Consider the following 15,409-nt stretch of genomic DNA (forward strand, 5'->3'; position numbering starts at 1 on the left):
ACATAACGAAGTTATTTGCGATTCAAAATAGTCGACAAAATGAAAGAACGGAACGAAAAATTGATTTTTTACCGTAAGATTTTTATAAGTTCTGATCTATATCATCTTTTTCTAATTTAATAATTAGTACATACAACTTTAAAAAAAAACACGTGGTATATATAAAAGAGTCTTTCTATCAGATCAGGTGTTATAATTTTGTTCCCCTACACCACGACATCTATCGGGAGAATTCTCCAACACAAGGCCCTCCTCCGTTTCTTCTTCCACCGCGCCGCGCGCTATGAAGGACGCACTGCAGCGCCTCCTCGACGGCCTTTGCTCCCTGTCGCCCGGTCGCCGCTCGAGAGCCGCCAGCTCCAAGGGGCCCCGCGTCGTCATCCGCCGGGCCGCGTCCGCCAACCACGCCACGGCGCCGCAAGAGACTTCCGCGCCGCCGGCGCCCGTCACCATCCGCGTGGCCACCTTCAACGCAGCCATGTTTTCCATGGCGCCGGCCGTGCCGCCGGCAGAGAACGGCGACGACTACTACCCGCGACGAACGGCCACCGCCGGAGCAGGGTGGCGGCGGCAGCGGCAGCGGCAGCCGAAGAAGGGCATCCTTAAGGCGCAGCGGCGCCCGGCGTCCCCGGTGAAGCAGCTGCGCGTGTCCATCAACCTCGAGGACGACGAGATCACGGCGGAGAGAAGCAAGGACCTCGCGGGAGCCAGCAACGGCGGTGGCACGTGGAAGGGGAAGGCCGTGGCCGTGGACGACGCGAGCTTCGCGGAGATCAGCAGGAGGTCGTCGGCGAGGGCCAGGAGCGTGGCGGAGGTGCTGCGGGAGGTGGGCGCTGACATCGTGGGGCTGCAGAACGTGCGTGCGGAGCAGGAGCGCGGGATGCGGCCACTGTCGGAGCTCGCCGAAGTTCTGGGCATGCGCTACGTGTTCGCGGAGAGCTGGGCGCCCGAGTACGGCAACGCCGTGCTCTCCCGTTGGCCCATCAAGCGCTGGAAGGCGCATCGCCTCGCCGACCAGTGCGACTTCCGGTAAGCATTAAGCACCGTACTCCAGAGCCTTCGTAATTACTTTGCTCCTTAATTTACTCTCTTGCTAGCTCCATTTGCATCCATGCATGACAGCTTTTGTACATCGCACTGTCATGCTCCTGGTCCTAGTCTGATCATCCTTCAAGAACAAGAAGTACGCCATCAGCACTGTTCATGGTTTTAATTTTTTTAAAGATGAGTAGGTTCATTAGCACCGTACGTGGTACGGATCACTGGACTTGTCTAGCTAGTATTTAGTAATCTGTAGCTATATCCATTATTGTCGAAGGAATCGATATTTCGATTGAAAGCTTAATTTAAGGAGGAAAAAGGATTAATAAGTGCTAGTGATTTAAGAAGAAGATCGGAAACTTAGTAGGAGTACCCATCGTAATAAAAATGTAGTAAGTATCCGTTCTACACGAAAATAAGATGATGACAAACTCGGTATGAGCACAGTATCCGTTGACAACTAGTCCCAAGATTGATTATGGAGCAAGTATATCTGAAATCCTGAACAAGTCAGTTTCTTCGATCGCCCTATTTTTGATGAGGTAAGATTGCCGACCGTGTCTTGCTAATTTTGTTGGTAAAGTTAAGGATTAGGTTACCTGCTCCAAAAGCATCGATGGGATACTAGTAAAAAATTAGTGTTGCTGGAGTGTCCATATCTTTTATATTATTATTTAAATGTTAAAAGAAGCTATTATTATTATTTTTTGTTTTTTTACTACCAGGCTTCTTTAGAGACTTTTTACATGAGGTGGGTGCAGGAAGGGAAATCGAATCCTCCGACAGAGCTCCCAACCTTAGAGCTCGCCACTAAGCTCCTTGCCTGTCTGCAAGGTCATAGGTCACAAAATTATATTTATTTTCAAAGTCACAAAATTATCATATTAATCAGAAAAAATAAAAAAATTAGATCTCTTATTGTTATGAACATCTAACGATTTAGATTAAACCAAAAATTTCGTATCAAATACGATTAATAAATAACTAAATTCGGTATTAAAATTATAAAAAATTAGCAGTTCGATTTCCATATACTGTTCGGGAAGCAAATATTTAAATAAAGAGTCCAAATAAATAAATTAATAATAATTAAAATTGGGATTATAATAATTGTTGTACATTATATTCAAAGAGCAAGTCCATGGATAGACTTCTGAACGTACAATATATATTAAATTTCATTTTTCAACTTTAAACTGAACCTTGAAAGATAATTTTGTGTACCTTTTATTTGCCGTATACTAGCAACAAAAATTTAGTCATTAATTTGCAGTAGCATGAGAAAAATTACTAACATACTAAAATAGACGTAAAATAGTCTTTCTTATAGTGTTCTAATGAAGGTCCATAGCCTGCCTAAAAGAGGCGATGGTATAAAAAAAGAAAGCTTAATATTCAATGATATGGAAAAATATCGGACATATTCGAGGGTGAATTGTAGAATCCGTCGTTATTCAGTGGTAAATAGTTTATTTTGTGCTAAGTCTTGGAGATGTATGGTTGTAACAAATTGGATAGTCGCGGCCACATTTTGCATAGATTCTTCTTTAGCTTCGCCTCGGAACGAAAAATTGGTCAAAGTACTATCAAACGTCAGCATTTCTTACGAGCTTATCAATCAATAGAGACTGAAGCGTTGCAATCCTGGTACCTAGTCACAAGGTACCACACAAAAATAGTTTTATTAAACATTTCATAAATATAAAAACATGGTTCAGAAAATGCAATTTGATAAAAAATAAATATTTTATTAAACATATATAGTAAATTTTTGAAAAATATGTACGCATCTCTGAGACATGATATTCTTTTGTAGTCAAAGGTTTTTTTTACGCATTGTGCCAATGTTAAAAAGCTCAGCTATTTGTGTCGGATAAGTGACAAACAACTGAGCAGTGCGATGTGCAAGAGAGCAGGAACGTGCTAAGGGTCACTGTCGATGTGCCGGGAGCAGGAGAGGTGAACTTCCACTGCACCCATCTGGACCACCTGGACGAGAGCTTGAGGATGAAGCAGGTCAACTCCATACTGCGATCGGCCGACGGCCACCTCATCCTCGCCGGCGACCTGAACGCGCTGGACTCCACCGACTACTCTGTCGATCGTTGGGCTGATATCATCAAGGTATGTACATGGCGATCGATCATGTCTAAGAACAATGAACACACATGTGAACTGAGCATCAGTTGGCCAAAATCTTTGTGGAGAACCTATTTATCTGGATTTGAGTCTTAGACTCGGCAGGATTACTCACATATATTAATATATATATATATCTTTAATGTCTTATGTCCTATTGGTACAGACGTCGAAAATTGTACTTTCTTCATTGAAAAAAAGACCAAAGAAATTTAAAGATTTTATCGTGCACAATTCTGAACTTCTGGTTTGCATTCTGCAGTACTACACGGAGATCGGCAAGCCAACTCCAAAGACGGATGTGATGAGGTACCTGAAGGTGAAGAAGTATGTCGACGCCAAAGACTTCACCGGAGAGTGCGAAGCCGTGGTGTTGGTGGCCAAAGGCCAAGGTGAGATCGTCAGAACAGCATCGGCAGAAGAATGCAATGCCAGAAACTTAATTCAGTTTGTTTCAGAGGGTCAGTCAGTCAGTTAAGTTGGTGCTTTGCTTTTACTGAACATGCAGCTGTGCAAGGGACGTGTAAGTACGGCACAAGGGTGGATTACATCCTGGCGTCGCCAAACTCCCCCTACAAGCTCGTCCCCGGATCATACGCCGTCATCTCCTCAAAAGGGACATCTGATCATCACATCGTCAAGGCGGATGTACGCATCGCCGACGGTGCCGGCGCGGCCCAACGGAATCGGAGGCAGAAGGTGGTGAGGATGAGCAAGGGCTCAACGAAAGGGATATGGGCAGCTACGTAGCTTTGATTTCATTGTCCTTGTCTGTTGAATATGTTTTCCTCTGTTATGTTTGTAAGAGTGTTGTTGCCTAGGTTCCTTTATGTTCTGTATAGTGCATACAGATACCGCTGAGAATGGTTGTAGCGAGGAGTCAGGTTGTGTGAAATGAGAACCATCTTGTTTGACGAAGGAAGCTTTACACCATAATAAAATAATATTTTGGCAGCGTGGGAGCAGGGCTGCCCTGGCTGAGTTGTGACGACGTGAGAGCAGGCTCTGCCGGCCAAATTATGGGAATGACAGTAGTTGAGTTGGTTAACGTGAGAGTTGAGTTGGGTTGATATTAGCTGGTTGTGTCATTGGTATGTACATCGTTTTGTTTTGACATCGTATTGTCGGTTTTGATTGTCTGCCGATTGCTTTAAACCGTGCAATCGTGAGAATTTCATATCCGATTTTTCATATAAATTGGATCAATTATCTTTCAAAAAATTTTGGTAATATCGTTCTTTAAAAAAAATAATGTTTTGGCCTCTGCGCGGTACACGTAGGCATTACACAACCATCACTAAAGAACCAAAACAAGTTGGTTTTAGAGACAAAAACAAGAAGAAAAAAGACTAGAGTTCAATATGCAACACTAAATTTAAAAACCAGACACTGGGCTCAAAACCACGTACACTCCGTGCCAATGAGATGGTTGTCTGTTGCTATTTCCACTATCACATAGAGAGAGAAATACCAGCTTCAGCTGTCCTCCACAATGTTCACCATAAACATTTCGGAAAGAACGAAGAAATTTTGAGCTAAATTCACCGTAGCTAGACGCTCCACGGTGTTCACCACAAACATTTCCAAGATCGAGCTCCCAGTAAGCCAGTATCAGACACGAACGTAACTCAAGAAGTGGACCACTGCAGAACTACATCACAGGAAAAGGCATCACGTTTTGGAATTAGGAAGCTCGCATGTTCATACAGGCACGGTGGCAGTGTAGAGTGGGGAGCCTCGTTCGGAGGGCACACGGTTTTTGGATTAAAGATGAATTAGTACACTTAAAAATATATAGTTTTTAAAAATTTATAAGATAAATATTTATATTAATTTTTATTTAAATATATTCTAGTTTATCTAATACGTCTACTCTACCGTTCAAAAGATATTATAATCTACCTATGAAGGTAAATTGTAAGTATGTAAATATAAAAATGTAAATAAGATAAAGAGAGACTAGACTCGAAATTTTTATCTCGTAGTATCGATAACATAAATATTACCCTTAGTTTATGCTGGAGCTCCATCAAAGATATGCTCCCTGTCGTCAAGACTTTTTCGGTCATGACTTTTAAGCTATCAAGCTATTAAGGCAATGCCTCAAGTTGGATGAGCTACCAAACCACCAAGATAAGGTCTCACCACTAGCCTATTTTCTAGTCATTGTTACCGTTTTCACTTCGGAGCTTAAGCCACCAAGGGAGTCTCCGTGTCCCCGTACAAGCTTCTCTTTAGCCTATTAGCACTAATCACTTTCTGATCTTATACTTAATTATCTTGGATTTTAACTTTAAGCACTTTGATAGTTTGGATGGTCTTCTCAAATGTATATAAGCTTCCTAGGACAACCATAACTCCAAATAACCGAGTGAATTGGTATTTAGAGCTTCAATCCAACAGACTAACTGCTTCCCTAACAGCTTAACTTTTCTGTATACGCCGGATGATGTAAACAAATTATACTCACTGGACCATCTGACATGTACATCATCCACAAACTAGCAGTTGAAACCCTACTCAAATCTATTCTGAACACCAGATATTCTAGAGTTGCCTTCAACTCCATCGCCGGACCATCCAACGTGTACACTTGAGCCAAACCACGCCACTTTTTTCTGTACAAAATGCTCTAGCGTAGCCAATCTTCATCGTCGGACCACCCGACGTGTTCAAGCACACTGAGCTAGCCGTTGAGACCTTATCTGGAAAAATCACTCTAGCGTAGCAACCTCTTCATAACTGGACCATCCGGCATGTTGTGCATTTTCTCCTTCCACTCGAAATGCTATGGCGTGCAACATCTTTAGAGCGCCGGACCATCTGGCCTGTAGCATCTTCAAGTCCTTCCTTTGGAAATGCTCCGATGTGTACAAACCTCTGAGCACCAGACCATCCGACGTGTTCAAAACACCCGAGGAAAAGCTTTAGCGAGTACAAACTCATATGTGTCGCACCATCCGGCGTGTATAATTTTTCAGGGACTTCTACTATTCAATCAATTTTTGTCCCGAATTTGATGGCTTCTTCATGTATTGTATCTATGAGACCTACTAATGCATATTCTTAACAAACATGTTAGTCATATTAACTATATTGTCATTAATCACTAAAATCACATACATGTCCTAAAATGATTTAACATCTCACCAAAGGCATGTTTCCTACAATCTCCCTATTTTTGATGATTAACAATACAACCAAAATAAGTGGCAAATGAATGATACCAAATATAAAGAATACAAAGTCTTAGCATCTTTATAGAATGCATGGTAATAACAACCAATTGTGAGAGAAAAAATTCATCCTTATCATACAGTGTTCTTACATTTACTCTATCAATTGTTTCCTTTTTTATTGTGGGATGACATGGAGACAGTTCTCATCTTTTCTCCATAGCCACTCATACAGTGTTCTTACCTTTACTCTATCAATTATTTACTATATATGTTTAATAAATATTTTATTAAACATATATAGTAAATTTTTATCGGTGTGAAAGTACATTTTGAAAAAATATGTACGAATCTCTAAGACATGATATTCTTTTGTAGTCAAAGGTTTTTTTTTTTACTCAGCACCCATCTGGACCACTGGACGAGAGCTTGAGGATGAAGAAGGTCAACTCCATACTGTGATCGGCCGACGGCCACCTCATCCTCGTCGGTGACCTGAACGTGCTGGACTCCACCGACTACTTTGTCAACCGCTGGGCTGATATCATCAAGGTATCTATATGGCGATTGATCATGTCTAAGAAACAATGAACACACATGAACTGAGCATCAGTTGGCCACAATATTTGTGGTGAAACCTATTTATCCGGGTTCAAGTTCTAGGCTCAACAGGATTGCTCACATATATAATGTCCTGTAGTCAAACCAAGGCAGAGGAAGGGAAGGAAAAAAGAAGAAGAAGAAAAAGAGAAAGGTGGAGGGGGGGGGGGGTGTTCACAAGTTTGCCGGATTTGGACATCAATTCGTGATCACAATATGAAGGTGAATTCTTATTAGTCTATAGATGCTCGTGGATAGTTGGGAACTGTCGTTTTTGTCGTCGGATTAGTGTTTTGGTCAATCCATTGCATGCAGCGACAAAGATTAGAAATTAAGGTTTAATTAGTGTTGAATTCGATCATGTGTGTAGAATGAAAGTTCTAGGTTATAGTCTAAGCTTTCTTAGAGGGGAAGAATGTACTTTTTAGTTGAGTGGTTTGTTTGATGTGCCCTTTTGAATCCTGCCACGTTATAATGTAGGTTTTGGTGGATAGTCATTGTTTGAGGTCTGTTTCAGAGACCTTACAGATTTTTGTGAATTATCTCTCAATAACGAAAGTTGTAGATCCTAAAGTTATCTTTTCTTTGTAGAAATATCTTTTTTTAAGCTTTGGTTTGTCTTTGGAGGACTGTTGAATGTTGCTGTTCAAAGTGCATAGACAGATTAGATATTTAGTTTCCCATTGCGTTTTACGCATAGATGTGGACATAATTAAAATTTGAAATCTTCATGAAAGTGGCGGCTCTCATTCTCTAGAATTCAGAAATGCCACAATTTGTTATATTATGTATGGTAGATTTTAAGATATAAAAATGTGAAGCGACCTTGCTTCCATTGGCCGAACGTCGGCTTTTTTGGTAATGTCGTAAATGCGGGGTTTTCGGTTGTAGTAAATGTATGCTTGTTTTATATGTGTTTTGCTGTTGTCACTGGTGCTGAGTGCACTTTGTTCAGGTGGCAGTGCTCCGGATCGTGCTTAACATCGGTAAAGGTAGGTAAACATAGCAGTGGTTTGTTACAACTATAACTTGTTATTCTTATTACCATCATGTTTAAATTTGAGCACACATGACCAACCTAATAATTTGAATATGATGAGTTTATGCCTGCTCTAGCATGATTATTATGTTTAATGGCATTCTTCAAGTAAGTGTGAGTGAAATACATGATGTTAGTACGTCTTTGCATAGAAGATGGAGATTACTTGTTCTCCTATATGAAGTTGTTGAGATTCAAATCATGTCTTATGCATAGTTGACATATGCATACATATGAATGTATATGTGGTCTTTACTTTAATTGGCATCAATGTTGCTCTTTATAATGCGAGGAAGTGATTAATATCATTTTGGATGAGGATGCTATGATAAATCAAAGTTAGTGGATGATGGTAAGTAGATATAGCGGATGACTATGATTTAACTCTTTATTTAGTTGCTTCCACCTTTTTAATTGCAATCCATACAACTAGTCCATTAATCCGAATGTGATGCATTTACTTATTGTTTATCCTTTTCTGAAGTTTACATGATTATTGAATTATGAAGTGCAAGAAGGGGCATATGATGCTTTGTAGTTGTTCATTATCATAGTATGTAATTCTTAAAGTATATTCATATCATGGAAGTTATGTTACTATCTATACATGGAGCATACCATACATATGTATCTCATGCATTAAAAATTTTGTCGTCGTCTTATGGCCGATATCATATTGTTACAGCGTCGTACGTTACCCGTGGAGGGGTATGACACACATCCTTACGTTACCCGAGAAGGGGTAAGGGTGAGGAAGAGCATAGCATGTGCATTCGTACGTCTTCTCATGAAAGTATTTTATCATGGAAGCTATGTTTTTACTTATATATGAAGCATGTCATATATATGTATCTCATACATTAGAAGTTATGTCGCGCAACGTCCGGGATCGTACTGGTACATCATCATACGTTGCCTGTAGAGGGGTAAGGGTGAGGAAGAGCATGACATGTACATTCATATGTATCTTTACAATGTAACAATATTTTGCATTGGGCTTGTGGGCTGAATGAATCTCTTCGATACTATGGTACTTATGGAGTAGAATTGTGGATGAGGCATCCCATTCTAGTTATTTGAATAATTTCTTGTACTTATTCATGGTATGTGGCTATGCATTGTCTAAACTTGTGGAGCCGACTTTGGTGATCACATGTAGATTTTATTTTGGTTCATGGAGTCTTATGATCCATGATGTGCTAAGATAGAGTTCAATATGATAGCGTAGTCTGCTTTATAATTGTGGTGATGATGATACCCATATTTTTATCGTATGAGTAGTGTTAGATAATTGCAGTACGAAGTCTATAAAGTACTCAAGTATAGTACTTGAGTTGTTGATGTTATCTTTAACTTAAGTTTAATATGACGATCTTATTGATGCTACTCTAACTCGAGCTTATATGATGTTTGCTTAAGCTTTATACGATGTTCTTATTTGGTAATGTAATCGAGACTTGTTTAATCTGATGCTTAACCAACTTGTAGTTTGAATAATTTGTTATAGAATTTGGCTTGCTAAGATTTTTATCTCACTGTTTTATCCCTCTCTCTAGGTTTGCCTGAAGCTGACAAGCATCGGAATGGGTAGCAGTATGTCTTCTGCACGTTCACCACCACCTTTTTGTTTAATTATTGTAGCGTCTCCTTGTGTGTCGTTCAAATGCTTTATGTTGAATAGTATCTCATTGTGGAGAACTTAGATGTATGATTGAGATATTTTCTTGTTTGCTAGGATGATTAATGATATTAGTGTGATGTTTTTGATATATATTTCTCTATTTTGTAGTGGTCAGTTAAACGTCTAGTTATCAAAGAAGAGTTGCTGAAATTTTCTTATTCAAGAGGCATGTAGGTTAGTTTAATACTCCCTCCGTTTTGCAATATTTGTTCACGCCCACCATTACGTACAAATCAAGAAATACTAAAATTCAGTGAAAAAAATACAGTGAGATGACCATACTACTCCTAATCAATACAAGAATGAGAGCAAATAACTCACAATGTTAGAGTAAATACATGCATGGACTCAATGATATATCAGGAAAATAGACCGTAAAGCATCCTTGATTACTGTAATGAATAAATAATTTGAGATAGATATTTCCGAAATCATGAACAAATATTACGAAACGGAGGGAGTAGCTGTAAGCTTGTGGTGATCCCTGGGTGTTACACATTGTCCTTACGATTCTCTCGCTTGATCTGTTGTATATGTTTTCCTCTGTTTTGTTTGTAAGAGCGTTGTTGTCTAGGTTCCTTTATGTTATGTACACTGGATATAGATACAGCCGAGAATGGTTAGGCCATCTCCAGCAGCTACCTCAAATTTTCATCCTCAAAAACACTATTACAGCATACCCTATCACTATTACAGCATCTCTCAATCCCTCCATCTCCAGCAGCTACTCTAAATCTCATCCACTATCTTCTCTCCCCTATATTAAATTGATTTTTTCTCAACCGCCATAACCGACGCAGGAGCAAAGGTTTTTCACAGGATCCCGTTGCAGCGCCTATCGAAAAATACGGACACAATATATTTCTAAGAAATAAAATTTCTTAGAAATTTTATTTGCGGACGATATTGTTGCATTAAATATTTGAGTGATTTTTTATGGTCTGTGCACCTGCAAGGACGCACTCGAAAATTTTGGTTTGAAACGTACCGAAGGATGATATGGGAGCCATGCAATGTACCGTGTACATTAGAAGGGCCGAATCACCTCTGCGGGTGATTGACTAGGTCTGGCTTGGAGCGGAAGGAACTGGGCACCATCATGTGTAAGAAGGACGAGTGGCTTGCCGCCGAAGCCTCACGGGGACTGGCTTCCAGGGGAAGGAACGAGGTTGGCTTTCGTCACAAGGCTCATGATATCCCTATATATATGAGGCTATGGTACTCATAATTCCCAAGCCATGAAAAAATGGACTGTCGCGAAGCATGGAAGGAGACTGTGAGGGAGTTGTGTTTTGGCAATGACTCTTCCGATGAGGAAGATAATTTGTTCCTAGCCACTGTGAGCGAGTTGCACCAGGCGGAGGCATCACAGCGGGGACTGTGGGGTGGTTCATTGCCAGGCCGACGGCGTATCGAGCGGAACCGGCTGGAGGGGCATCATAGGTTGTTTAATGACTACTTCGCCGATCACCCGGTGTACCCAGATTACATCTTCCGTCGCAGGTAATGTTACGAAAATGTACTATCTTATCGCAGTTGTACGATGAAATGGCTTATGCTCGTCGGTCCTGCAGGTTTAGGATGAAACGGGACCTATACCTCAAGATTGTACAGGCAGTTGCGGACCATGACCCGTGGTTCCAACAGAGGAGGAATGCTGCTGGCGAGCTCGGCCTGTCGGCGTTGCAGAAAGTCACTGCGGCGTTTCGTATGCTCGCGTACGATGCTCCCACCGATTCTCTCGATGAGTGCCTCCGCCTAGGGGAGTCCACTATAATTGAGAGTATGAGACGGTTTGTACGAGCCGTGGTCGGGGTATTCGGGGACGAGTACCTCCGTGCTCCAAATGAGGAGGACACATCGCGCTTGATTACTATGAACGAGCGAAGAGGGTTCCCCGGGATGCTCGGAAGCATAGATTGTATGCATTGGAGGTGGAAGAACTGTCCGACAGCGTGGTCTGGTTCCTTCTCGGGCCACGTGAACTCGCCGACAATTATCCTAGAGGCCGTGGCGTCACAGGACTTGTGGATTTGGCATGCTTTCTTCGGCATGCCTGGTTCGCTAAACGACATCAACGTTCTTCACCGCTCCCATCTCCTCGACAATCTTGCCACTGGAGTGGCCCCCCAGGTCCAATATTCCATTAACGGACATGACTACACCATGGGGTACTACCTTGCAGATGGTATCTATCCGGAATGGGCCACCTTCGTGAAGCCTATTCCTTGTCCAGTTGGGAGGAAGCGCCAGCACTTCGTCGTTCAGCAGGCGGCGTTAAGGAAGGATGTGGAACATGCCTTTGGGGTCCTCCAAGCCAGGTTCCCCATAGTGAGGGGGGGCTACGAGGATATGGGACGAGAAAACACTGCACAATATCATGACCGCCTGCATTATCATGCATAACATGATAATCGAAGATGAGAGACCCGATGGGGACGTCGAACACGTGTACGACGATTCAGGTGTTCCTGTTGAGGCATCACGCAACCTAACACCCACACTTGAAGCATTTGCACACCGGTATCAGGTTCACAATTACGAAGATGGGCCTCCGGTGACGCGCCTAGCGGCAATGATGCTCTGCCTGAGGCTCTTGTAGTAGGCCTGCTGGTCCTCGTCCATTTGAGACAGGTCCATGCTCATTATGTTCCTCTCCTCCTTCTCCTTTTCCATTTGCATACGCTCCGCCTCGAGCCTTAACCTCTGTTGCTCCTTCTCCAGTTCCATTTTCATTCTTTCTTCCTCGAGCCGTAGCCTTCGCCGCTCTACATCCATCAACTCAGCAAACCTCTCTGCTCTTTCCTTTTCAATTTTGTCTTTCATTGCCAACTGGCGGTCGAACAAGTCTGTCATGGGCGCAGAAGCCGAACTGGATGACGACGTACCTCGGGCTTCCTTGGACCGAGTGCGACCAGGAGGACGTTTGGCACGGTCACCGGCGTTGGATGTGGTTGCATCAACATCCTCTGCTCCGTTCAAGCCGCCAAACGAGGCTACATTGGGAGTGGAGGAGGGGCTTGCCGCGGCGGATGTCTTCTGCCTTTTCCGGGAGGTTTCTACTTGCCACTTGGGATGATCCCTCAACTCCCTCCAACATGGCAGCATGGTGAACTCCTTGTGCTCAGCGGCTTGAAACATCTTGCATGCCTCCACAACCTCCAATATGCAAAAAACATGGTTCATCAGCGGATTGAAGTGCAACAGATATTGCATATGAGCAATGTCAGAAAAGATGCAAGTGTAGTGAACGGAGAAGTACTATCAAAATGATGCTGTACAAAGTGGATGAATCGGTACTGTGCTAGGTAAACATGGCTGAAATGCAAGTATTTTTGGTGACCTAATGACGTACCATCTCGGCCTCGGTTGTGCCACTCCTCCTATTGCGCTGTGCCCTAGCATAGTGGCCGCAGAACTTCTGCACCATACCGTTGATGAATGTCCATCTCCCCTGCAGCGACTTCCTATTGCGCGTGGAGGTGAATGTTTTGTTTTCATGGTAGAAAGACTCCACCCGCTGCCAAAAAGCACCCAAACTTTGGTTGGTCCCGACCACGGGATCCATGCTCACTTGCAACCATGCTCCCACCAGTAGTAGGTCCTCCTCCACCCTGTAACTAGAACCACGGCCACCCCCAGGTGCGACATCTCCCGGAGCCTCCACGCACTGGACATCTCCCGAAGGGATCTGGCTGCCAAATATGCTGTCCTGGGTTAGCGGCGTAACATCGGCCCAATTCATTTCCTCACTGTCGCCACGAAGGAAACCGGCGTACTCCATAGATTCCCTGAACACATCAACAAAAGCAAATGGACAAACTTTCCACGGACATGAGTATACTGATTCTGAAATTAACTTTGGAAAATAACATAGGTAAGCGACCATCACATAAAAACCTGCCATAGCAGTTCATGCAAAAATTGTTACGTCTTACGCAATATGACATACATAACAGCTTAGAAGTGCAACACACACATTACGACATAATCGACACAGCTAAGTATGAACCCTGACCAACTACATGCTCCCAGAACGATCGGATTCGTAGGGCATGCTATCCTCCGAACAAAGTAACTCATCAGGGCTCCAATCAACGGGAACCAAGTCATCATCGGGGACGGACAACGATCCAGAACCTTCCTCTGCCTCGTCATCGCTCCCATTGTCGTCCTCACCAACTCGGTTCAAAGCATCTTCCACTTCGAAACCAAGTTGTTCAAGGTCTGCCGCAATGGTCTCGACCTGAAGAAGTGCCATGTTTAGGTCGACGGCAGCTGGGGTGTTCTCCGGACTCAGGTTATCACTGACCACCTGCTGCAAAGCGTCAGCCGCCACCTGAACACGGGCTTGCATCTTCGACACAATATCGGCTAGCTCGGCGGAGTCCATCTACAAGCAAGGGAGCGGGAACACAAAAGCGACAAACTAAATTGGACCTCAAAGTAATCACTTCAATGAAATTTCATGCACAATACATAAGTACACAGTACTTCCCTCTAGTATATGTCCCATTATCACTAATGTTCCCCCTTATTTTACATGAAGATTCTACAACATACCCCTAATGTCACATTATCCATATAGTAACTCAACCTACGTTTCAGTAACTACTCCATACAGATTTCAAAACCTTCACCTCAAAACTAACACAAACCAACCACATCAGTGCCAGCACTTGCACTCAAACTTCAATTATCACTTCAATGAAGTTTCATGCACAATACATAAGTACACAGTACTTCCCTCTAGTATATGTCTCATTATCACTAATGTTCCACCTTATTTTACATGAAGATTCTACAACATACCCCTAATGTCACATTATCCATATAATAACTCAACCTACATTTCAGTAACTACTCCATACAGATTTCAAAACCTTCACCTCTAAACAAACACATACCAACCACATCAGTGTCAGCACTTGCACTCAAACTACAATTGTCATTTGCAGGTTTCTTCATCATTGGCACATAAAGCAATTCTGAACTCACTATGATCACTATTACATATCACATGACTAAATTTGCAGTAGCCTTAACCCAGTTGTTCCCTGCCCCATTGTGTTCTCAACATCCCAGCATTCCATTAACAGTAAGATCATTTGGTTCAAAGGTACCCTGTGTATAGCCACCAGAACAGCAAAACCATTTCACACTTTCCTACAAATTCTAATCCTTCTGAGGAACAAACATCCTATCACAGCCCATTTCGAAGCCAAAGCACAGCAAAAAATGAAAGCAGGTGTGTACTAAAATTATGCATAGTAGGAGTACTTCAACTACCAGACAAGGTGTTCATGTATTTCAATTCTTTCTGTACAGGACCTGCTACGAAGAAATGGATTGGGCCGGATTAACCAGACAACTACCCTCTATTCCTTGGTAATCCAGCTGATTGCCAAACCATTTCACACTGTGAGGTAAATTCTAATCCTTCAGACGAACAAACATCCTATCACAGCCACAGAACAGCACGCCATTTCAACCTAAATCCTTCTAATCTGAAAGAGAACTCCAGTTCAGATCACGCAGTAATCAAATTGAGCTCATTCGCTCCTTAACCTACAATCCGACCATTTTGCTCCCCAAATCATTGCAACTACGCATCATTGCCTGCCAGATCCGAATGCTATGTGTGCCACACCCTCAGATCCGTGAGGAAAACAAAAATCGCTGGCACAATCGCACCCAACACCCTGCAAATCGCTTCATACAATGGTCGAACCT

General features: G+C 42.5%; 3 protein-coding genes across 3 annotated transcripts; 2 read left to right on the forward strand and 1 right to left on the reverse strand.

The window, feature by feature from the left end:
* The first annotated feature begins 217 nt into the window (after nt 1-217).
* LOC133912559 (uncharacterized) lies at nt 218-4,143 on the forward strand. Its single transcript, XM_062355364.1, has 4 exons — nt 218-1,029; nt 2,958-3,165; nt 3,443-3,572; nt 3,689-4,143. Exons 1-4 carry the CDS (start codon nt 284-286, stop codon nt 3,928-3,930), a joined length of 1,326 nt encoding a protein of 441 aa, XP_062211348.1. The 5' UTR covers nt 218-283; the 3' UTR covers nt 3,931-4,143.
* A 6,779-nt stretch (nt 4,144-10,922) lies between these two features.
* On the forward strand, nt 10,923-12,082 carry LOC133910558 (uncharacterized). The gene is made up of 2 exons (XM_062352913.1): nt 10,923-11,179; nt 11,251-12,082. The coding sequence occupies exons 1-2, from the start codon at nt 10,923-10,925 to the stop codon at nt 12,080-12,082; spliced, it is 1,089 nt and encodes a 362-aa protein (XP_062208897.1).
* Nucleotides 12,083-12,211: 129 nt separating this feature from the next.
* Nucleotides 12,212-13,524, reverse strand: LOC133911041 (glutathione S-transferase T3-like). Its single transcript, XM_062353266.1, has 2 exons — nt 13,032-13,524; nt 12,212-12,835 (listed from the first exon to the last, which is right to left on the reverse strand). Exons 1-2 carry the CDS (start codon nt 13,458-13,460, stop codon nt 12,215-12,217), a joined length of 1,050 nt encoding a protein of 349 aa, XP_062209250.1. The 5' UTR covers nt 13,461-13,524; the 3' UTR covers nt 12,212-12,214.
* Nucleotides 13,525-15,409: the final 1,885 nt, after the last annotated feature.

This window comes from Phragmites australis, chromosome 3 (assembly GCF_958298935.1).
Source record: "Phragmites australis chromosome 3, lpPhrAust1.1, whole genome shotgun sequence".
Classification (NCBI taxonomy): domain Eukaryota; kingdom Viridiplantae; phylum Streptophyta; class Magnoliopsida; order Poales; family Poaceae; genus Phragmites; species Phragmites australis.